Here is a 26,106-nt window from a genome sequence, read left to right on the forward strand (position 1 = left end):
TGTCTGTTATCTGGGCGGTTTGTGACCGGTTCTCTAAAATGGTCCATTTGGTACCTTTGCCTAAATTGCCTTCCTCCTCTGATTTGGTTCCATTGTTTTTTCAGCATGTGGTTCGTTTGCATGGCATTCCGGAGAATATTGTCTGACAGAGGTTCCCAGTTTGTTTCTAGGTTTTGGCGGGCCTTTTGTGCTAGGATGGGCATTGATTTGTCTTTTTCTTCGGCGTTCCATCCTCAGACAAATGGCCAAACTGAGCGAACTAATCAGACCTTGGAAACCTATTTGAGATGCTTTGTGTCTGCTGATCAGGATGATTGGGTGGCTTTCTTGCCGTTGGCCGAGTTTGCCCTTAATAATCGGGCTAGTTCGGCTACTTTGGTTTCGCCTTTCTTTTGTAATTTTGGTTTTCATCCTCGTTTTTCTTCGGGGCAGGTTGAGCCTTCTGATTGTCCTGGTGTGGATTCTGTGGTGGACAGGTTACAGCAGATTTGGACTCATGTGGTAGACAATTTGACGTTGTCTCAGGAAAAGGCTCAACGTTTTGCTAACCGCCGTCGGTGTGTTGGTCCCCGGCTTCGGGTGGGGGATTTAGTCTGGTTATCTTCTCGTCATGTTCCTATGAAGGTTTCTTCCCCTAAGTTCAAGCCTCGGTTTATTGGTCCTTATAAGATTTCTGAGATTATCAATCCGGTGTCTTTTCATTTGGCCCTTCCAGCCTCTTATGCCATCCATAATATTTTCCATAGATCTTTGTTGCGGAGATATGTGGTGCCCGTTGTTCCCTCGGTTGATCCTCCTGCCCCGGTGTTGGTTGAGGGGGAGTTGGAATATTTGGTGGAGAAAATTTTGGATTCTCGTATTTCGAGGCGGAGGCTTCAGTATCTTGTGAAGTGGAAGGGTTATGGCCAGGAGGATAATTCTTGGGTTGTTGCCTCCGATGTCCATGCCGCCGATTTGGTTCGTGCCTTTCACTTGGCTCGCCCTGATCGGCCTGGGGGCTCTGGTGAGGGTTCGGTGACCCCTCCTCAAGGGGGGGGTACTGTTGTGAATTCCGCTCTTGGGCTCCCTCCGGTGGTTGTAAGTGGCACTTTTGTGAGTTCTGCTCTTGGGCTCCCTCCGGTGGTTTTGAGTGGAACTGCTGCTCTTTGGATTTAGCAGTCGCAGCTGCTTCCACTGATCGTCTTTCTGGCTCGGCTATTTATCCTGGCTCTATCCTTCAGCCTGGGCCAGTTGTCAATGGTTCCTGGTTGGATTCACATCTCTGCTTGGATTTCCCTGATATTCTGACCAGTTCAGCAAAGATAAGTCCTTGCTTGTTCTTTTGCTGTCCACATATTGTGGACTTTATCGTTCAGCTCTTTCTATGTTTTTTCTTGTCCAGCTTGTCAATATGGATTTATTCAGTTAAGCTGGAAGCTCTGGGAAGCAGATTTACCCTCCACACCTTTAGTCAGGTGTGGAGATTTTGTAAACTCTGTGGTGGATTTTTCTAGTTTTTTTTATACTGACCGCACAGTATTCTGTCCTGTTCTATCTATATAGCTAGACTGGCCTCCTTTGCTACATTCTGATTTCATTCTGCGTATGTCATTTCCCTCTCCACTCACAGTCAATATTTGTGGGGGGCTGCCTTTCCTTTGGGGATTTTCTCTGAGGCAAGATAGCTTTCCTGTTTCCATCTTTAGGGGTAGTTAGTCCTCCGGCTGTGACGAGGTGTCTAGGGAGTGACCGGAACATCCCACGGCTACTTCTAGTGTGGTGATAAGCTCAGGAACTGCGGTCAGTACAGGTACCACCTCCTCCAGAGCTCGTCCCATGTTGCTCCTAAACCACCTTTTCATAACAAAACTCGCCTGATCTTGTCCCCATAGAGAATCTATGGAGTATTGTCAAGAGGAAGATGAGAGACACCAAACCCAACAATACAGACGAGCTGAAGGCTGCTATCAAAGCAACCGGAGCTTCTATAACCCCTCAGCAGTGCCACAGGCTGATCGTCTCGATTCCACGCCGCATTGATGCAGTTATTGATGCAAAAGGAGCCCCAACCAAGTATTGAGTGCATTTACTGAACATACATTTCAGTAGGACAACATTTCAGATGTTAAAATCATTTTTCAAACTGATGTTATAAAGTATTCTAATTCACTGAGATAATGACTTTTGGGTTTTTGTTGGCTGTAAGCCATAATCATCATCATTAACAGAAATAATCACTTGAAATAGATCACTCTGTGTGTAATGACTCTATATATAAGCTTCACTGTTTGTATTGAAGAACTGAAATAAATTAACGTTTTAATGATATTCTAATTTTGTGAGAAGCATTTATATGTCCCTCATCCTGGCCCCATCCTGGTATACAGGTATGTCCCCCGTTCTGCTGCTGTTCTTTAAACCTATAAAAAATACACCATTATACTCCCCTTCCCTCCACTCTCCTCCGCATGGTGTCGTCTTCTGAAGCAGGCTGCTGGCTTCAGCATACAAGCGACAGCAATGCATGACGTCACTGCCATACGCCCCCGGTCACATTCACGCCGACATCAGGCGCTGACCTCTGATTGTCCGGCAGCGTGTATTGCTGTGATTGCGGGTGAAGTTTGTACGGGTGTATGCGGACCCCCATCCTCACAGGCCCGGTCGTGACGCCCCTGAGTGAATGTGTTTCTATTATACTTTTTCTCTAGTTGTTCCTCTCCTGGTTTTGGCTTACAAATACTGATGTAAAATTCTGACCAAATACTGAACGTGGCCTGTTCCGATAGATGTAGGACACTTTGGAGGCTTATACTCATAGGCGAGCCTCTTCTGTCTCCCATCTTTATAGGCCTCATAGCAGATCATCGTCTGATGCAATGGCAGCTGATGTGACACACCCGTGCATTATACGTGTCTGTCTATACATCTACAATCTGAGTGCTTCAGTGTAGAAATATGTGCGCTAATGAGATAGATCCTATTCATTAGCTCATGCAATTAAAATCTGTCCATGCATTTATCTGCAGGGCGGTGTCAGCACTACTTCCAACATTTCATCATTCACAGACGCCTCTTACAGCTGGAGAGGTAGGTTCATTTACAGCCCATATGTACACGTGTGTATTGTGCTACATATTGTAAGGCGTCTTTTATATACATGATTGATGGGAGGGGGTTTCTGCATGTTTTTGAACCCTGCGGCGGGCTAGCCAAGATGCACATGTCAATTCTTTCAGCGTTTTTGCATTAAAATCAATACCAGAAAAAAAAAAACGATACAAAAATGGCACTACACACACACACACACACACACACACACACACACCACACACACACACACACACTTACTTTACCTGTTCTTTACACACACGTTTACTATACTTTACACACTCTTTACCTATAATCGACTTATACTTTACACACACGTTTACTATACTTTACACACATTACCTATAATTTACTTATATTTACACACACTTTACCTATACTTTACATACATTTCAGCTATACTTTACACACACGTTTACTATACTTTACACACATTTTACCTATAATTTACCTATACTTTACACACACTGTACGAACTTTACACACCTTATAGTCCAAAATGGAGCAAGCCTGGCTTAGTCGATGTTCTGATAGATGAGACCAGGACCCACGGGGTTCAGCTGATGGGTTCGTCTGTGGCATTAGTACTCCAAAACGCTGTAAATGAGCAAACAGCAGACATGCACCCAGCACGGCTTCCAGCGAACAAGCCACTGCATGACGAGTACAACAGCCGGCTGCATAGCCTCGCTTCCTTCCCCAGCACTGACAGGCGTCGCTAATACGCCGCCACACCTAACTCTTTCCTCCATCCTCGTCACTTTTGGACCCGATTATTAAATCGAATTTCCGATTTTGACCACAATCATCAATATCGAGGGCAATTAAAATGGCGGATTAATCAAATTAATTTGAATTATAGTCCGGATCGTCATGCGACGCAGCCCTAGCTAGCTGAAAAGTTACTGCTCTCAGAATACAGCAACACAAAACAATTATTTTTTAAGTGTTTTTCATTTTGCAAATTAGTCAAAGTCGTAAAACAAAAAAAAGATACACCATATAAATTTACTTTTGGCATAATCATGCACAGTGGTGATATTATAAAGGAGATAGCAAAAAACATTGGTGGAAGTGCTATTTTATTCCATTTGGCCACCCCCAATTTTTTTTTTATAATTTTTTTTTAATGGTACTTTCTGCCTTAAATCCACAACAGAATTGAGATGCTAGAAATGAAAAATTCTGCAGGATTTGGAAGGTTTTTTCAAGACCTCATTCACATGCACCAGGGCTCACTCAGACGTCTGAGTGTCACGGATATAACACGTAACTATCGTGGTCTATGGGGCTCTTCACATGTCCATTTTTTTAATGGACCAATTGCCAACCCAAAAAAACAAAAAAAAGAGACATGTCTGATTTATTTATTTTTTTATCCAGGTTGCTGATCAAACTCTCCCATTCAAATGAATGACGGTGAGAAAAACAGACAGTGCACATGTACAGGGCAGGAGAGGTTAGAAAATGTTTTTTTTGTTCTTTTTATGAGAATGATCGACACCACCCTAATGGTAAAAACAGACACATGGAGCAAAAATGGATGAAAATCTGACCCAAACCTTGGGTCTTAGTCCTATTCTCTTTTTCACACACAGACCGGAAATATGTTTGTGAACCTAGCCAAAAATGGAGGAGGCACAGATGGTAAAACGGGACACATGGACCAGACACTGATGAAAATCTGATTGTGGGGAAGAAAAATTATGTCTGTATGAATCCTTATGTTATAATTTAATGTATAGCGATTAGAGTGTTATAATTTATTCTGACAGCAGGGGGCGCTCAAGTAGCAAACACGGATGATCCCGACCAGCAATCGATGATATTCTGCTTTATTCTATACTACGGCATCACAGTTATGACATACACTCACCAGGAGACCACCCCAGAATAGAGAATCCCACCCAACACAGTGTATCACCTGTCCAGAGAAAGCCAAGGGTTGTATTTTGCTATCTCTGACAGTCCAATAGAGAATTAATGGAGTGGTGCTGCACTTGTCTGACCAACCCTCCTGCTGAACCTTAGTGTTGAGGTCGGTGAGGGTTGTAGCGACCGGACCCCCATGAATATGCTAGTTATCTCCTATACTCTCTATAGGCAATAATTTCTAGAAGAAAAAAAAAAAAAGAGTTATTCCCATCTATAAATAAATAATAATAATAATGTTGGATAGAGCTTGTAGAAACAAGCTCATTCACAATTTACTGCTTATTAATATTTGGAGCCGTTCTTAAGGCCGGTTTCACACGTCAGTGGCTCCGGTACGTGAGGTGACAGTTTCCTCACGTACCGGAGACACTGACACATGTAGACCCATAAAAATCAATGCATCTGTTCAGATGTCATTGATTTTTTGCGGACCGTGTCTCCGTGTGCCAAACACGGAGACATGTCAGTGTTCGTGGGAGCGCACGTTTTACACGGACCCAATAGAGTCAATGGGTCCGCGTAAAACACGGACCTCACACGGACATTCTCCGTCTGGGGTCCGTGTGCGTGCAGGAGACAGCGCTACAGTAAGCGCTGTCCCCCCCACATGGTGCTGAAGCCGGTATTCATATCTTCCCTGCAGCAACGTTTGCTGTAGAGTAAATATGAAGAATAGTGTTTAAAATAAAGATCCATGTGTCCGCCGCCCCCCCCACCCCCTGTGCGCCCCCCCGCTGGTTAGAAAATACTTACCCGCTCCCTCGCTCCTTCCTGGTCTGGCCGCGCCTCCTACTGTATGCGGTCACGTGGGGCCGATCATTTACAATCATGAATAGTCGGCTCCGCCCCTATGGGAGGTGGAGCCACATATTCATGACTGTAAATGATCGGGCCCACGTGACCGCATGCAGGAGAAGCCGCGGCCAGACCAGGAAGCAGCGAGGGAGCGGGTAAGTATTTTCTGACCAGCGGGGGGGCGCACAGGGGGTGGGGGGGGCGGCGGACACATGGATCTTTATTTTAAACACTATTCTTCATATTTTCTCTACAGCAAACGTTGCTGCAGGGAAGATATGAATCGCAGCTTCAGCACCATGCAGAGTGGGTACCACACGCTCCGTGTGGTACCCACTCGCCATACGGGCGGCACACGTGTGCCGCACGTATGGCCTCCGTGAGTTCCCAGGCACACGGACACGGATAACTCCGGTACCGATTTATTCCGGTACCGGAATTATCTGGACGTGTGGGACAGCCCTAAGATAGTACAGCTGAAAGGCTTCAATTCTGCGCTTAAAAATACAAAGGCGTGGTTTTTTTTTTAGTCTTTCTTACTTGTGTTTTTTTCAGGCTGCAAATAGAAGCCTATAGAAGGAAAAAAAGCACCAGAACCGCAGAGTCTTTAGTTTTCTTAAGATTTCATGGAATCACATCCACTTTGCTTAGACATTTTAGACCGTGTTCACATGTAGCGTAAATGTTGCGTATTTTCTGATGCTTTTTTTGCACAGAAATTCTGTTGAAAGCAAAGTGGATGCAATTTCATGGATACTGCGCCCCTGTGGTCTAAAGACCATGCGGAATTGTGCGGTTCTGGTGCCCATTTTTTCCTCTCTTGTCTTCTATGTAAAAAAAAAAAAAACTGCCGATTAATTTTTTTAAATGTGGAATCAAAAGTTGTGTGTACTATAAAAAAAAAAAACATTAAAAACTCTTTTTCACCTTATCACAATAAAACACATCAAAAGGAAAAGATATAAAAAATGCAACACAAATGCAATAGCCAGAAAAGATTGGTATTGCATAGTTTGGTGCGGATCCTGCAGAAAACAAAAAACATTATTTCTGCTACATGTGAACACGGCCTTACAGAGAACATAAAGCCAGATGTCATATAGTGAAGATACATAAAGATGAGAAGGTTCTGGCAGCTTCGTCTGAACGAAAGAACAAAAAATAAATCCGCAGGTCCCAACTAGAGATGAGCAGGACGCACAGATGACGTCATATTTGATGATCAGAAGCGACGCCAGAAGGTTAGGGATTCACTGCCTCCCGTCCAGCCACCAGGTAGCACTGACCAGGATGCTGAACTGGAGTCCCGGGACCCAATCCGCTCATCTCTAGTCCCGAATATAGCGGACAGTCCCGGATTTTGGTCTACGCCCTGCAGTCCCGGGCATCTGCGGATTTTCCCTCCTGCCGGGGTAGAATGCCCTATGAGGCCATACTTTTGTAATCTGTTCCTAGAATACATCAAGTATTACACAATCAGGGATATTATGTCACCTCCCTAAAGAGGGAAATTAACTTTCTCTTAGGGCTCTTTCAGACATCAGTGATTCCGGTACATGTGACGGTTTTCATACATACCGGAGACACTTCCACACGTAGACCCATTCAAGTGAATGCGTCTGTGCACATGTCAGTGTGATTCCACAGACTGTGTGATTCCACAGACTGTGTGTCCGTGGGCAAAACACGCTGACATGTTCATTGTAATATAGCACGGGCCGCAAGTCGTTATCACACGTGCACACTAATGACACGTGGATGATATCTGTGATACGTACCGGCACCTGGAAATCAGCGGTACTGTTCACACTGTTCTCCTGTGCCGGGTGCTGAAGATGGCTCTCGTCATTCTCCCCTGCTCACGCTGCGATCAGCGCTATAAGGGGACAATGTTGAGAGTTGTATTCAACTGATAACAGCGAGAGCAGGTGGCAGCTGATGGGAGTATTCATCAGCCGGAGCCTGCCCTATAAAAAAAATATAAAAAAAAAAAAATGTCATGAGGTTCCCCTGTATTTTTGATAACCAGCCAGGCAAAACTGACAGCAGAGGGCTGTAACCCTCAGCTATCAGCTTTAGTTAGGTTGGTTATCAAGAATAGAGGGGTCCCCATGTTGTTGTTTTTTATTATTTTAAATAAATAATTTAAAAAAAGTGTTGGTTCCCCCCATTTTTGACAAGCAGCCATGCTAAAGCAGACAGCTGGGGGACTGGTATTTTCAGGCTGGTAAGGGGCCATGAATATTGCCGCCCTCCCAGCCTAAAAATAGCAGCCAGCATCCGCCCCAGAAAAGACACAACTATTAGATGCGCCAATTCTGGTGCTTTGCTCGGCTCTTCCCACTTGCCTTTTGGCGGTGGCAAGTGAGATTCATATTTGTGGGGTTGATGTCACCTTTGTATTGTCCGGTGACATGTCGGCGTATTTTGCCCACGGACACACTGTCCATGGAAACACACTGACGTGCACAGACCCGTTCAGTTGAATGGGTCTATGTGTGTAAGTGTCACCGGTACGTGCGGAAACTGTCACTACTCGTATCAGACACACTGACGTGGTATCAGCTGTCTGTCTGATGGAGGATACTCTGGGACAGAGGAGCACAAAGAAAGGTAATCCCTCTACCGCACCAGTGCTGCTGCTCCGGTGTCTCCCACCATGGTGTCTGTTCACTTCCCACGTGACCGCAAGTGATAACTTTGAAGGAGGAAGGAGCTAGCTTCTTCTACTTGCATGTCAATCTCAAGAAATCTCTCCCAGCTGCAGCTCGGGACACAATCACATGGAAGCCATATTAATAAATACTGTGAATTTATTGTGTGTTGTACAGTCTCCCCAGACAGACTTTCTAAACCTACACTCTCACTTCTGCAATGTTTCTGCACGTTTGTAAGTGCTGACTGTAAGAAGCAGACGTCGCTTCCTTATTATTCTTCCTATCTTCCGAATCAAAGCTTAATCATTCTATAATGAACATTTCCCCAATTTTTTTCTAGAGTTTGCGTCCAGGGTGGGGTGGGGGATTTCTTTGGCGCAAATGAAAACAAGCTAAAAACACCAAAAACTACAAGGGACCTCTGCGTTCCAATCCCTCAGTATTTTTAATATCTGTGCTTGCTTGTCAGTGACTGGAAACATTATGGTTACTTCCTACTTTAAACCCCATGCTCACCATCTACAGCTAGCGTAAAGGGCTATTACCAGAAATAAAAGTTGTCACCTATGTGATGGATGGTTGATATCTTGTAGATCTGTGGAGGTCTGACAACTGGAACCCCCATCAATCCTACTTTACAATGCACATCTTCCTCGTGTATGACACTGCTGGATATAGTACCACACTCGGCTATTCCCAACAGAGCCAAAAGCAATAGGAAAAGTATTCTGTCTGCCCAGAAATGTACAGACCCCATAGGGTCAACTATAAGGTGTAGCAGATGACTTCAGGATTAGATTACATTTAGTTTGTAGTCTTTAGTCAAGGAAGCACACAGTATATGGATAAAGTATTGGGACGTCTTCATCATCAAATTCGGTTTTCTCCTTCATAGAATTCAATTTTCTCCTTCAGTTCTATTGCCTCCTGTGTATAACATCCGTCCCCTCGTCCCCCTGGTGCGTAACATCCGTCCCCTCGTCCCCCTGGTGCGTAACATCCGTCCCCTCGTCCCCCTGGTGCGTAACATCCGTCCCCTCGCCCCCCTGGTGTGTAACATCCACCCACCCCACCCCACCATGCCGTTACTACCATGTGACAGAGCGGCCGGTGGTGCAGAGCTCACTGATACCAGTACGGTCCTGTAACTGGAGCCACTGGGTAATAAGTCCACCTGTAATGATTATAAGGGATATCTCAGGAGACTCTTTGCGTGGAACAAGACAACTACAGGACACAGTTTTATAAGTGGTAAAGTCTATATTATCACACGGTGATTCAAACAGGTGCAGAGAGAAACTCAAGTCCACAACACTTGGTGTAAATATTAAACGCAGCTTAACAGTCTATAGGAAACTTCAGAGGAAAGTGCAATCACGCAGAAAGTCTATGAAGCACAATTATTCTTGAGGATACTTGACACGAATAAGTCCTTCGTAGTCCAAACACAGATAGATATGCTTATAAGGTAGTTAAAATAATATCTTAGCACAACCAGGGAGGCCTGAGTAAAAGTCTCAGGTTTAAGCAGAGCAGCAACAGCTTACATGTCCAGCAAATGCAAATGGAAACAAACACAAGCATCCAGATGGAGGATTACTGGAAACCGATGTATGCAGCAGAAACTCAGAGCTGAGTAGCAGGATCTCCACACAGGTTCACAGGAGCAGGTGCAGGTGCAGGTGCAGGTGCAGGTGCAAAGCCAGGGTGGAGCTGGATGCAAGGCAGAATACTCTAGCACAGACTAAAGGCTGGGGTGGAGTTATATAGCAGGAAGACACAGTGCACATGAGACCAAAGACGCCATCTTGGAAAAGGGCAGTAATGCACAAAAGGTAATCAAAATGTTCAGAGTCCTGACACCATCTGTGACATTTCTTTCTCCTAAATCTTCCCCCCTCACCTGTGAGTGATATTACTGAGATATGGAAGGAGCCGCAGCAACTCAGCCACAAAGTGGAGACCTTGTAACGTTATAGAGTGGGGGGCCGAGTGCTCAGGAGCAGAGGACAGAAAAGTCATCAATGCTCTGTTGACTCCATAACTGCACAGTCCAGACCTCCTCTGGTACTAACATCAGCACAAACACTGCCCCCGCAGGAGCTTCATGCCCGAGCAGCTGCATACAGCCGTACATCACCAAGCACAATGCTGAGCGTAGAATGGAGTGGTGTAAAACCGCCACCACTGGACTCCGGAGGAAACATGTCCTGTGTAGTGATGGATCGCACTTCTGTATCTGATGGAGGAGTTTGAGTTTGGTATGCCTGGACTGCATTGTGCCCACTGTACAGATGGTGGAGGGGGATAATGCTACGGGCTGTTATCAGATCGGCCTCTTTATTCCAGTGAAGGGAAATCTTAAAACTTCAGCACAAGACAATGTGGACAATTATAGCCTCCAGCTTCAATGGGACAGTTAGGGGAGGCCCTTTTCTGTTACCCATGACTGTGGAACAAGGTCCATACAGACATGGGGGGAGAACATGACCGACTGCACAAACTCCGGACCCCATCCAACACTTACAGGATAAAGTAGACCAAAGATTGTGAGCCCGGCCTCCCCCCAACATCAGGGTCTGACCACACAAATTCTATTATAGATGATTGGTGAAAACTCCCCACAGACCCCTCCAAAATCCTATAGAAATCCTTCCCAGAAGAGCGGGAGCCGTTCTATCGGCTGAGGGGCGACTCCATATTAATGTCCATGGATGTAGAATGGGAGGTGGACTGTGCATGTCCCCAATACTTTAGTTCTTTCCATGTAAGTCTGCATAGGAGCTGTAAACATTAATCATTTCATTTTTTTAATTACTGTAATTTTTTTTTGCAAAGTTTTTTTTTTTAATGCATTTAAAATAGTTAGTGAATATGTTCATATCTTTGCAATTCTGCACATAAGTGAGCAGAGATAAGGTTTCACATTCGGGGGGTTGGGTGGTGTTTCTTTCTAGGGCACCATATTTTCTGACATGTTCTGCCTCCCCCTAGGGTGTAACTGAGAAGCCACCTTTCATGTCACTGCATTATTAGGACCGAAGCTGATTCAGCAGGGGGTGGGGGCTGATGTGAGATCACAATGAGCGCCCTTCTACCCTCTTCATTTGCAGATAAAGGCAGGCGGTTTCCAAATGACACAGCTGCTGATGGCGATTTGCAGAGTCAGTCGTCTCACTCAGCAGCACATGATCCTCTGTGCTGGAAAACCCACAACAGCACCATCACCCAGTTCTGGAAATCATGTGCCCGGACGGAGACAATGGGAGTCACTTTGTGTCAATGACCCTTTGAGCACAGTCCATAGTGAGCTGACGGCGTGCTCCAGCCCTTACTGTAGGAGAAACAGCAACTAAACCCGACAACACGCAATTTTATCGTTGATACTTAAAGTCCCCATTTTTAAGTAAGCAACTCACGTACAAGCCCCCATTCCTAAGTAAGAAGCTCGCTTACAAGCTCCCATTCCTAAGTAAGCAGCTCGCTTTCAAGCTCCCATTCCTAAGTAAGCAGCTCATTTACAAGCCCCCATTCCTAAGTAAGAAGCTCGCTTACAAGCCCCTATTCCTAAGTAAGCAGCTCGCTTACAAGCTCCCATTCCTAAGTAAGCAGCTCATTTACAAGCCCCCATTCCTAAGTAAGAAGCTCGCTTACAAGCTCCCATTCCTAAGTAAGCAGCTCATTTACAAGCCCCCATTCCTAAGTAAGAAGCTCGCTTACAAGCTCCCATTCCTAAGTAAGCAGCTCATTTACAAGCCCCCATTCCTAAGTAAGCAGCTTGCTTACAAGCTTCCATTCCTAAGTAAGCAGCTCGCTTACAAGCTCCCATTCCTAAGTAAGCAGCTCGCTTACAAGCCCCCATTCCTAAATAAGCAGCTCGCTTACAAGACCCCATTCCTAAGTTAGCAGCTCGCTTACAAGCTCCCATTCCTAAGTAAGCAACTCGCTTACAAGCTCCCTCCCATTCCTAAGTAAGCAGCTCATTTACAAGCCCCCATTCCTAAGTAAGCAGCTCGCTTACAAGCGTCCATTCCTAAGTAAGCAGCTCGCTTACAAGCCCCCATTCCTAAATAAGCAGCTCGCTTACAGGCCCCCATTCCTAGGTAAGCAGCTCGCTTACAAGCTCCCATTCCTAAGTAAGCAGCTCGCTTACAAGCCCCCATTCCTAAATAAGCAGCTCGCTTACAGGCCCCCATTCCTAGGTAAGCAGCTCGCTTACAAGCTCCCATTCCTAAGTAAGCAGCTCGCTTACAAGCTCCCATTCCTAGATAAGCAGCTCGCTTACATTCCCCATTCCTACGTAAGTAGCTCACTTACAAGCCCCCATTCCTTTAGTAAACAGCTCACTTTTGGGGAGTTTGTGAGATGGATAGGGGTTGTACAAAAGGGACAGCCTCTTTCCGTTTGGAGCCACCATTACAGGAGAAATGTAGAATTACATGACGGCACTTGGTACCAGCTCGGATTGGGGGTCCTTTGCAGGGTGCACCCTCTATGATGTGTATAGAACGGGTGGCCAGTTTTTGTCCTCGTAAAATCCCATTTATCCATGTCATGGGTAAGGGGAGCTTTCGTCTGGGACTCCAATTAGCACTTGTGTCTCTCTGCCATTTGTTCTTACACCACACTGTGCAGGAATTGTGGCATGGCCCCTTTCATTTTAATGGGGCTGTAGCCAGTGCAGGTGGATGACCTGAAAGACATTAGCTTCAAGTAAATGATGTAAGCAAAAAAAATGCAGAGAACCGGTAAAAGCAAAAAAGTAAAGCAAACGTCTGTATTGTGGTGTGGTCATATGGACGCCTCTTCGCCCGTCACCTCTAATGTCTGACATGCAGCAGGGGATTTGCTGGTATCTGCTGACCTTCCTCTGCTCCAGACCATCTGCTCCTTCATTGTGGACATTGCTGCCCTTTGATTTAATCACCGGCTTGTTCTTCTACTGTCGCCCACTAATCATGATCACAGCATTATATCCCAACCCCCCGATAGATTCTGCATTGCTCTTTCATATTTGCAAACCCCTGGAACTAAGAACATCATTGGGTCCATCTTAGCGGAATAGTGAGCACAATTTTATGACATATTCCTTAAAGGGGTTATCCAGACTTAGAAATGCTTGGCCACTTCCCTCCCTCCAAAAAACCCCCCAGCATCACTCTTATTCACTGGAATTGCAGCTTAGTCCTGTTCACTTCAATGGCGCTTATATGCAATTCCGGACACAACCTGTAGAAAGGCGTGAAGCTGTTTTTGAAAGAAAGACACCAGGTATAATACCCCTTAAATTATGATTAGTGCAAGAACATCTAGACCCCAGAATTCCAAACCCAGCACCTTGGTACCAGGATCCAGACCTGGAATCTTAATATCTCAGTTCATTGTTGGAAAGACGTCCATAGCATTTACTCAGAAGAGACCATTTTACAGGGAAAAAAAATACTGCCCCCATCTGGGCAACACTGGTCCAACTCCAATGGCCGGGAAAGCGTCCCCCTCTGTGATCCCTTTAGCCATTCAGGAGAGCTAAAAGGCCCTCCTGTAGCACCCTGCTAACCTGGAGAAACAAAGAGTCCAGTGTCTGGGGTGCAGATCGTTGTGTGGCCCCTGGAATAGGGCCCTGATGTCATAACGTGAAGCTGATGATGATGTATAGCATCTATAAACGTATTCACAAATGCAGCGGAGCCTCTATTGCAAATTCCATCATGTACGATGGGAGGAGTACTGTATGTAGCGCTAATGTTGATTTCTGCACAACGGACACCAACAATTAAACCGATGGACACCATGGTAGCTCAGAGCGGCCTGATAGGGGCCGAGGTACAATAGATCCGGCCCCGCACGGCGCCACCCTCAGATAACTCAGCACCATGGACAGGTCATGCTTCTGATATCTGGAGATTCACTAATTCGCATAGCAGCCTTTGTTCATTCTTACACTCACAGCTGAGGTTTTGCTACAATTGTATGTCCACAAAGCTTAGTAGTAACAGAAAATGTAATGTATTTCTTTAATATCTTTATTAAAAAAAAACAACATAAAACTTTCTTATCTTCTGCTTTCTAGCAATCCTCAAAAAACGGATGAAATTTGGGGCTGAAATTCCCGATGGAATCTGCCCTGGAATCGGCCACTTCTCAGAACGCGCTGTTCTTTGTAAGACATTGTTTCACCGTGAAGTTCCCGGCCTTGGAAATTACAAAGTTTGCAATTGAATGAAGGCGATGTATAACAATGGCCCGCGAGCCCCCAGGGGCACAGTCATTTAATTGAGAAGTGGATGTCTTGGTCTTGGGCTTTTTCACCCATCGCCTTTTCCCCATGATACATAGTTGCTGGCGTAAAAATCTCTCATATCTCTTTATTGTAGGTTGTCGACTATCTCCGGTAAATATAGTGCAGCCACAAGGGTCTGTAAGAGGTGACGGGGAGACGGTCCACAAAATGTGATGTCCGCTGTGAGCTGAACATGGCGGCTCCAAACCGATGCACTGATCCATCTGGCAGTAGGCTACGTTCCCACATTGAGTATATGGTGAGTTTTTGATCATGCAGATTTTGTGCAGCATTTCTGCACCTATTAGGTAAATTCCGTTACTTTGGGCTATTTTTCATTGCTTTTTTAAGTGAATTTTTGACGAGACATCGGTCACTTGCTTATTATCTGTATAATCACCAAAACGCTAATTAAAACATGAAAGATGATGACATAAGTCTTGTACATGTAGCGGGTGCAGTGGTTCAACAATTAGCACTGCTGTAGCTGGTAACCCGGATTTTTCCAGTAATTTAGCTTTCCTCCTATAATTTCAGTTGAGTCGCTTGCTAATTATCTGTCAACCACTGTAAAATGCTCTGAAAGTGATTGCAGAAAAGTACCTGTTTCAGGGGGGTAATTGGTCCAGACACTTGCACTGCTGCCTTACAGGAGTCTCTTCCAGACATGTCAGTGTCCGCCCAGCTTGGTCACTTGCTACTTATCTTTGGATCATGACCTCACAATATCTTGCCTTGTGCTGTTGCCAGAAGTTTCTTAGGGAGACCCATACTGGTTGTAATGGAGGAGAACCTCTTGTCTTAGGGAATTCTCCCTAGGGAATAAAAACTATGTAACTTAGTTACAAGAAAACTCTCCGTGGTTCCAACTCTAGGTTGCTACCCTGGAAGTCAATGTCCCACACCCATCTATAGGCAACAGTTTTGGGGGGTTGCCATTAATATACAGGGTATAGTCCCTGATTTAGGAAGTAGGGTCAATGTTCATAGTATGATCTCCTCTACATGGACCGGTCTGGGTGATACATTCTGTATTGCAGATTATGTCGGACCTTTCGGGTTTAATTGTTGTAATAATCGCTGACTGTGCAGATAAAGTGTCTCCTTTCCATGCACTCCAAGGGGAATCGACAGGTTCTGGGTCAGCGGCCGGTCAGGTCAGTACAGGGGGCAGAAACTATAAGTGCTGACAAGGAGCCTGTAAACATAGACCTCGGAGTGAAGGTTTTCTTGTCTTAAAGGTGATACTACAACAAGACAGGTAACAGAACCTATGTCCTCAAACTCATGAAGACGGGGCATGAATAACTCATGGAGATCAATGACTTTTAGTTCTGTTCTAAAAGGATCTGTCGTCATGAAGAGATCCTGCAAATAAGATGCCCCGTTTATACCTTCCAATGGGTAGCAAAGAACAAAGGCCTATGTGCTAATGCTAGAAAAAAAACCTACAGGTCTAAAATTCTTTGGTCATTTATTATTTAATATGTGTTTATAGCAACTATTTATCCTTTTTTTTTCTTTAATAAACAAAGCTCCAAATCCTCATCATAGACATATTTCCAGGATATACCGTAATTATAAATTGGACTGCCTACAATCGCCACCAGGTGGAGCTCAGGAGCTGGCTGCATACAGGTTTAATATGGAGTTTAAAGAAGTTGTCCACTACTATAACTTTTTTTTTTTCATAAATCTTGCTATTATGTGCCACTGAAAACATCTACTGTGTTTATTTTAGCAATATTACCTTTTATCATGCTGTAGCAGCACATCTTTAGTGCTGGATCCAGCTCTCATGGGGTTAATCGACAACTTCCTTTCTCCTGAGTTATTGTGCTCTAATACTACAAGTTCCATGATGCATTGCACTCGCCTGTAACTTTGCACCTGGCACACCCACTCCAAAACACACCCCAACTTCTCCCTCCTCTATCTTCAAAAAGATTTGTGATGTCATTTCTGTCCAACCTCCTCTTTTACATTTGTCCAACCCACACTCCATTACACACAAATAGATGGATAGATAGATAGATAGATAGATAGATAGATAGATAGATAGATGAATACATACAGATATATCTATATATCTATGTCTATTTCCATAGATATGTCCATATCCATGTTTCTAAACCCCTTCACCCCTGGAGCTTTTTTCGTTTATCGCTCCCCTTCTTTCCAGAGCCATAATTTTTCCATCAATATGGCCATGTGAGGGCTTGTCTTTTGCGGGACAAGATCTACTTTTGAACGACACCATTGGTTTTACCATGTCGTGTAACAGAAAATGTGAAAACAATTCAAAGTGCGATGAAATTGCAAAAAAAGTGCAAAACCCACACTTTTTTTTTGCTTGGCTTTTTTGCTAGGTTCACTAAATGCTAAGGCTGTGTGCACACGTTGCGGATTTGATTGCAGATCTGCAGCATTTTTTGCCACACAGAATTGCATCAAATCCGCAGTGTAGTGCACAACCATTGTAAGTCTATGGGAGCCGCAGACTTGTTGTGCACATGCTGCAGAAAAAGCCGCACCGAAACGCAGCTTTTTTTTCCCGCAGCATGTCACTTCTTTTGTGCGGAACTGCAGCGTTTCTGCACCCATAGACTTTTATTGAGTCGGGCACATCCGCAGCAAAACCGCAGATGTAAAAAAGATCTGCAGTTTAGATGCGGATGTGGGTCCGAGAAACGCTGCAGTTCGGGAGGAGGGAAGTGTGTGAGCGGAATGTGGGCGGTGTCTGTGTGCGTGTATGTGTGTGCTGGGTCTGCGGGTTGTTCGGATGTGTGTGGGACTGTTCGGGTGCATACGGGGCTTTTTGGGTGGGTGCCTAGCTGTTCGGGTGTGTGCGGGACTGTTCGGGTGTGTGCGGGGGGTCTTTTGGGGGGGGTGTGCAGGCATCATCTGATGGGACTACAAGTACGCAGCATCCAATCTGCAGCTAATTCGGATGTAATCCGGACAGTGGACACACACCCTACGCTATCCATACATCTATCAATAGATATATCTATCCAGATGTATCTATAGATAGATATAGGAATAGATAGATGTATGCATCTATAGATCTATCTATATGTAGATCTGTCTATCCATTTCATCTATCATCTATCTGTCTATCTGTGTGTGTAATGGAGTGTGGGTTGGACAAATGTAAAAGAGGAGGTTGGACAATAATGACATCACAAATTTTTTTTTTTCGTTCAATAATACATCTTTATTTAGCTTTCAACAACGCACCAAAATGCAGAAAAACCGCACCAAAAGCGAATTTAAAAATGCATCAAAACCGCACAAAAAATGCACCAAAAGCGCATCAAAACTGCACAAAAAACTGCATAAAAAACTACATAAAAAACGCACAAAAACCGCACCAAAAACTGCATAAAAAATGCATCAAAACTGCACCAAAAACTGCATCAAAACCGCACCAAAAACTGCATCAAAACCGCACCAAAATTGTATCAAAACTGCACCAAAAACTGCATCAAAACTGCACCAAAAACTGTATCAAAACCACGCAAAAACCGCACCAAAAACTGCATAAAAAATGCATCAAAACTACACCAAAAGCTGCATCAAAACAGCACCAAAGACTGGATCAAAACGGCACCAAAGACTGCATCAAAACGGCACCAAAGACTGCATCAAACCGGCACCAAAGACTGCGTCAAACCGGCACCAAAGACTGCATCAAACCGGAACCAAAGACTGCATCAAAACGGCACCAAAAACTGCATCAAAACCGTACCAAAAACTGCATCAAAACCACACCAAAACCAGGTTTTGATGCAGTTTTTGGTGCAGTTTTGGTGCGGTTTTTGCACGGTTTTGATGCAGTTTTTGGAAATAAATAAATAAACGGAAAATGTGCATGATTTGAATGGAAACATGCATGAAAAAACGGATTCGGAGGCCGGATTCATCATTTCACATCTCAGTTTCATACGTTTTTCGCCGGATCCATCGCTGTGGGTTTTTCGCTGGACAGAAAAACCGTTCCTCTGTATGTATTTTCCGTCCAGAGGAAACAGCTTTTTTGACGGATCCGGCAAAAAATGGATGAAACGTGTGGCCATCAGGCGCAATCCGGCGCTAATACAACTCTATGAGAAAAAAACTGATCCGTTTTTTTCAAAACTCGCCAGATTGTGCCTGATGGCAAAAACCTGATGTATGAAAGCAGCCAGATATATGGATAGAAACATCTATGTATCTATAGATATATCTATATCTGGCGTCCGCCATTTTCTACCACGCATGCGCGGCCAAAACTCCGCCCCCTCCTCCCCGGACTTCAGAATGGGCAGCGGATGCGTTGAAAAACTGCATCCGCTGCCCACGTCGTGCACAAATTTCACAACGTACGTCGGTACGTAGGCCCGACGCATAGCGACGGACCCGTACTGACGCAAGTGTGAAAGAGGCCTTAATGAGCGTTTAATTTGATTAAAAAAAAGGAAAAAAATGGCGTGGGCTCCCGCGCAATTTTCTGCACCAGAGGGGGAAAGCCGACGGCCGGGGGCCAATATTTGTAGCCTGCTATGAATATCAGCCCGCAGCTGTCTGCGTAGCCTTTACTGGCTATTAAAATAGGGTGACCCCCCAAAAAAAATGACGTGGGGTCCCCCTATATTTTATAGCCAGAAAGGCTATGCAGACAGCTGCGGGCTGATATTCATAGCCTAGAGAGGGGCCATGGATATTGGGCCCTCCCCCCCCCCGGCTACAAATACCAAATACCAGTCCGCAGCCGCCCCGGAAATGGCGCATCTGTAAGATGCGCCAATTCCGGCACTTAGCCCCTCTCTTCCCACTCCCGTGTAGCGGTGGGATATGGGGTAATAAGGGGTTAAAGTCACCTTGCTATTGTAAGGTGACATTAAGCCGGGTTAATAACGGAGAGGCGTCAATAAGACGCCTATCCATTATTAATCCAATACTAGTAAAGGGTTAATAAAATACACACACATTAGGAAAAAGTATTTTAATATTCTTTATTTAACCATACTTACCATCCTTCAGCGCCTGCAAAAAACGTAAAATAATAAACCGTTTACTACCTGTCCGCCATAGTCCAATTAATAACGAGTGCCACGACGATCTCCCCTATAGAACAGTGACATCGGGTGATGTCACTGCTCTATAGGACCCTCAGTGACACACTGACAGGAGACAATGGCTCCTGCAGTGCATCACTGAGAGGTTACTATAGTTCACTGGTCTCACTTTATGGCAATTGCTGCGTGGAAAAATTTCTCACACAGCAATGCCATAAGTGAGACTAGAGACTCACAGGGATGTAGGAATACATTGTGAGGAATACATTGTGGAAGGAAACCTTCCATCATTGTATTCCTGGAGCCCTTGGAGAGCGGTTGCATCAGCTGATGCTTCTGCTCTCCACGGGAGATCGTCGAGGGACACTCGTTTTAATTGGATTTCTGCGGATCAGGGAGTATAGTGTTTGTTTATTATTTTAATATTTTTTACAGATGACACTGGCTTCGGGGATCAAGGTGACAAGTGATGGTGAGTATGTAATCTGTTATATGTACTGTATGTCTATATGTATGTTGTATGTATGTACTGTATGTGGCATGTTGCATGTCATCGCATGTTGCATGGTGCATTTCATCGCATGTCTCATGCAGCATGCCGCATGTCATCGCATGGTGCATGTAGTCACATGTTGCATGTCGCATGTCATCGCATATCGCATGCTGCATGTCATCGCATGCTGCATGTCCTCGCATACTGCATGTCGTCGCATATCGCCGCATGGTGCATGTCGCATGTCACATGTCATCGCATGTTGCATGCTGCATGTTATTGCATGTTGCATGTCATATGTTGCATGTTACATGTTGTTGCATGGTGCATGTCGTCGCATGTTGCATGCCGTATGTTGCATGTCGCCGCATGTTGCATGTCGTCGCATGGTGCATGTCGCATGTCATCGCATGTTTCCGCATGTTGCATGTCGCATGCTGCATGTCATGGCATGTCACATGCTGCATGTTGCATGTCATGGCATGTCACATGGTGCATGTCGCATGTTGTCACATGTCGCCGCATGTCACATGCTGCATGTTGCATGTCATCGTATGTCGCATGTCACATGTCGCATGTCCGTATGTCCCATGTTGCATGTCGTCGCATGTCATCGCATGTTGCATGTCGTATGTTGCATGTCGCATGTTGTCACATGTTGCATGATGTCACATGTTACATGTCACATGGTGTGTGTTGTATGTATGTACTGTATACGTGATTGTGTTGTTTTATTTTCTACATTCAACACATTAGCCGGATGATGGGACTACTACTGTCCCATCATTGGCTAATGTGTCACTCACTGTTACTGTAGCAGGCAGAGCCCGATGGGACTTGTAGTCCCATCGGACGATGCCTGCAAACAGAGACACACCAATGACCCCCCCCCCCCTGCAGCAGACCCCAGCACCGCCCGCACATCCCGGCGCCGGCACGCAGACCCCCGGCGTCGGCACATCCCGGCGTCGGCACGCAGACCCCCGGCGTCGGCACATCCCGGCGCCGGCACACAGACCCCCGGAGTCGGCACATCCCGGCGCCAGCACGCAGACCCCCGGAGTCGGCACATCCCGGCGCCGGCACGCAGACCCCCGGAGTCGGCACATCCCGGCACCGGCACGCAGACCCCCGGAGTCGGCACATCCCAGCGCCGGCACGCAGACCCCCACGCTCGCACATCACATTGTGATCGGACGTACACAATTACACATCCCTGGCTAGCCCCGCCCGCCCCCAGCACAGCCCCGCCCGCCCCCAGCACAGCCCTGCAGCCCCTCCCACAGCCCAGTCACTCTTGATGAGTGACTGCTGACTGTAAGGCTGGGTCACGCCTGCTCATGACTTCACGTCAATTTCCAGAGTCTCGAAATTGACGTGACGTCGGCGGAAATAAGCGGCGGCTGCAGCCTGGGGGTCACGTGACCCAGACTCAGCCGCCGGAATAGCGCCGCTCACAGGCGAAAACGGCAACGGAAGGTATTTGCACAATTCATTAGGGGCCCCGGGGGGATACATTGGGGGGTTAATTGAAAGTAGTGGACAACCCCTTTAAAGGGAACCTGTCACCAGGTTTGGCCGATATGAGATACGGCCACCACCTTTAAGGCTTGATATACATCTACTATATAATTGCCTAAGGGTCACTTCCGTCTGTCTTTCTGTAACGGTTATTCGCTCGCTGATTGGTCTCGGCAGCTGCCTGTCATGGCTGCCGCGACCAATCAGCGACGCGCACAGTCCAGAAAAAAATGGCCGCTTACTCCCCGCACTCACTGCTGGCGCCCGCATACACCGCTCACACAGGGTTAATGCCGGCGGTAACGGACCGCGTTATGCCGCGGGTAACGCACTCCGTTACCGCTGCTATTAACCCTGTGTGTCCCCAACTTTGTACTATTGACGCTGCCTATGCGGCATCAATAGTACAAAATGTAATGTTAAAAATAAATTAAAAAAAAAACCTGCTATACTTACCCTCTGCCGCCTTTCTCGCTCCTCGCCACGCTCCCCGGACCGCTCCATGACAAGCGTCAGCTTGCGGTGAGGTCCCGTTCCAGGGCTGGTGTGCGGCAAGGACCTGCCGTGATGTCACGGTCATGTGACCGCGACGTCTTCATAGGTCCTGCTCCCACCAGCCCTGGCACTTGCAATGGAACTCGGCTTCAGGAAAATGGCCGCCACGATCTCGATCTGCGCACGCGCGGCATCCCGCGGCCATTTTCCTGAAGCCGAGCACTACCATCTGCACAGGATCGCAGGAAGAGGAGAGGCGGGACGCGGAGGAGCAGCGACAAGAATGGTGAGTATGATACACTACAAGGGGCCCTCGGATCGTTAGGTGAGTATGTTTATTTTTTATTTTTTGGCCCTGTGACATACGTGCCTCGGTAATATACTACGTCACTGGGCAATATCCTACGTGGCTCTGCTGTATACTACAAGGCTGGGCAATATACTACGTGGCTGGGCAATATAATACGTGGCTGGGCAATATACTACAAGGCTGGGCAATATACTACAAAGCTGTGCAATATACTATGTGGCTCTGTGCAATATACAACGTAGCTGCGCAATATCCTACGTCGCTGTGCTGTATACTATGTAGCTGGGCAATACACTACGTGGCAGGGCAATATACTACAAGGCTGGGCAATATACTACGTGCCTCTGCTGTATACTACAAGACTACGTGGCTGGACAATATACTACAAGGCTGGGCAATATACTACAAAGCTGTGCAATATACTATGTGGCTCTGTGCAATATACTACGTCGCTGTGCTGTATACTATGTAGCTGGGCAATACACTACGTGGCAGGGCAATATACTACGTCGCTGGGCAATATACTACGTGACTGGGCAATATACTACGTGGCTCTGCTGTATACTACAAGGCTGGGCAATATACTACAAGGCTGGACAATATACTACAAGGCTGGGCAATATACTACAAACCTGTGCAATATACTATGTGGCTCTGTGCAATATACTACGTAGCTGCGCAATATCCTACGTCGCTGTGCTGTATACTATGTAGCTGGGCAATACACTACGTGACTGGGCAATATACTACGTCGCTGGGCAATATACTACGTGACTGGGCAATATACTACGTAAATGGGCAATATACTACGTGGCTGGGCAATACACTACGTGGCTGGGCAATATACTACGTCGCTGGGCAATATACTACGTGACTGGGCAATATACTACGTGGCTCTGCTGTATACTACAAGGCTGGGCAATATACTACAAGGCTGGACAATATACTACAAGGCTGGGCAATATACTACAAACCTGTGCAATATACTATGTGGCTCTGTGCAATATACTACGTAGCTGCGCAATATCCTACGTCGCTGTGCTGTATACTATGTAGCTGGGCAATACACTACGTGACTGGGCAATATACTACGTCGCTGGGCAATATACTACGTGACTGGGCAATATACTACGTAAATGGGCAATATACTACGTGGCTGGGCAATATACTACATGGCTGGGCAATACACTACGTGGCTGGGCAATATACTACGTCGCTGGGCAATATGCTACGTGACTGGGCAATATACTACGTGGCTGGGCAATACACTACGTGGCTGGGCAGTATACTACGTCGCTGGGCAATATGCTACGTGACTGGGCAATATACTACGTAAATGGGCAATATACTACGTGGACATGCGTATTCTAGAATACCCGATGCGTTAGAATCGGGCCACCATCTAGTTATTCTATAATGCTGTATATCTGCCCCCAACCCGACCTGCAAGACAAGAAAAAGAGCTTTTATTATATTCACCTACGGCGCAGTCTGAGAGGTGTCGCTGTTCTTCGTCCGTTGCCTCCCTTCTTCTTGCGATGTCGTCCTCCTAGCGTTGTGTGGTTGACGCGTTCCTACATCATCCACACAGTGTCCCTGGCATCGCGCTCCCGCACAGACGTACTTCTCTGCCCTTAAAGCACAGCCGTGTGCATGCACCGGGGCTCTTTCACCTTTCCCGGCTTGTATCCCAACCCCTTTAAGTAATGTATAACTTCTAATGGCAGTACAACTGACCCCCAATCTTTAATTACTGTAGGTCACCTCTGCTGATTGGCAATGAGTATCCACATCAGGCCATGATGTGCTGCATAGCCGCAGCGGACTACCCCCTCCCCATGAATAAATAATATTAGAGCTCCTAATTCCCTTAACCAGGACTGCCTGCGGCGGAGCTTTTAAGCCCAACAGCACTTTATCTCACTATCGATTTTAATATATTCGTCCTTGTTAGCTATATTTAGTGATCTCTTTCCTGTGCCAGAAAATACAGAAGTATTTTTAAGATGAGAGATTGGCGATCTGGAAAATCGTGAATAATGAATACGATTCATTAATTTAATCCATGAGCCGATGTCCCGGGAGGGAAGAATCCTGCGATGGCCTGGTAGCTTTTAGATACGCTGATTGACGCTCACATCTCGTGAAATCACCTTCGTGGGCTCCGGTGCTCGGTGTCACGCCATGGAGCAGCTTCAGTGACTGCTCCGTATGAGTATTGATCACTCGTGCTGTATCTACAGATGATGATGATGACACCTCGGGGGAGTGAGCACTACAAATACCAGATTAGCCGGTTCATCTCGCACAGTGATTGAAACTCCTAAAGATCAGACCTAAAATGTGAAAACCCCTCATATAGACAATCCCTTTAAAAATATGGCACCTAACACTCCTAGCCAACAAGTAGTGTGGCTGAAAAAAAAAATTGGCTCTGAATTCTGCTTCTGGCCACCGCTCTTCTGTGCCACTCTGGGTCTTGTACATGTGTTCAATCTCTGCTTCTTAAAGGGCCAGTATGTGCAACGTGCTCCTATCTTCAGTCAGTACAGGGTGTCCTAAGCTTTATTAAGGTCTTCCTATTTGGGAAAAATGGTGCATTTGGTTCTCATGTGCTACCGGTTCGTTCTTGCAGTTTATGGTCAGGACTCGACTTGTTATCCTGACTGTGTGATTTTGTCTTCTGCCCATCCTGATCTCCACTTCACCAACTCAACTTGTGCTCGGTCGAACGGTGACTTGCCTGGAGATTTTGAATGTCAATTTTGGATTTGCTGCCTGTCTGTGTTTGAGCCTTTGCTAGAAGAAGACTACTTCAGGGTTAACAACCTGGGGATTGTCCATAATTATTTGTAGAGTGGGAAGAACGTACAGTGCTGTAGCCTCCACTCCTTAAAGCCCTAAATCTTAGAGGCCTAGTGGGTCCATGTCTTCATTTAGTCTTTCTTACAAACCCTCAACTCTTTGGAGGGTCTACCTTACATCAGAAAACTATAAAATGCTCTGGGGCAACTAAAAAAAAAACAATCTTTGTACGTCCTTGTCACACGCAGTGTAGGAAAGACTGAGTGCAACACGAAGGGATGAAGGGAATAGAGCACAACACTAGGGAAGGGGACAGTGGAAACCCCTAGGCAGATCTAAGATCACCCTGTCTGCCCTAAGCGTCCCTACATAGGTTCTGCACCAATCGCCGAGAAAGAACCTAATACCTGCCTGACCCTGGCGATTCCCTGGTATTCCCTACTACTTAGGGAATGATGGGGTAAGCGCTAATCAATCTATCACTATCACTATCACTAAAGACAGCTGGGATAGACTAACAAGGGGATCACTTTTCTTGAGTAGACTCAGAGATTTAACACAGACATCCTCCGGCAACACCAAATAGGAAGATAGCTGACTGCTATAGCTCCAAGCCTCAACTGGGGGAAATGAAACTATCACAGGCAACTGCCAGCAGCAAGCTG

General features: G+C 45.9%; 1 protein-coding gene across 4 annotated transcripts in view; it reads left to right on the top strand.

The window, feature by feature from the left end:
* TMEM86A (transmembrane protein 86A) overlaps positions 1–26,106 on the top strand; it is a 110,846-nt gene that overhangs the window by 12,042 nt on the left and 72,698 nt on the right. For 2 of the 4 annotated variants that reach the window (XM_077287164.1, XM_077287163.1), the window contains exons 3-5: positions 3,009–3,069; positions 14,548–14,637; positions 14,852–15,016. In XM_077287164.1, the coding sequence (XP_077143279.1) occupies positions 14,951–15,016 (66 nt within the window). In that variant the 5' untranslated portion in view covers positions 3,009–3,069; positions 14,548–14,637; positions 14,852–14,950. Of the gene's footprint in view, positions 1–3,008; positions 3,070–14,399; positions 15,017–26,106 lie in introns of those variants that run through there. The other 2 variants (XM_077287165.1, XM_077287166.1) reach the window with 2 other exon arrangements.

This window comes from Ranitomeya variabilis, chromosome 2 (genome assembly GCF_051348905.1).
Source record: "Ranitomeya variabilis isolate aRanVar5 chromosome 2, aRanVar5.hap1, whole genome shotgun sequence".
NCBI lineage: Eukaryota > Metazoa > Chordata > Amphibia > Anura > Dendrobatidae > Ranitomeya > Ranitomeya variabilis.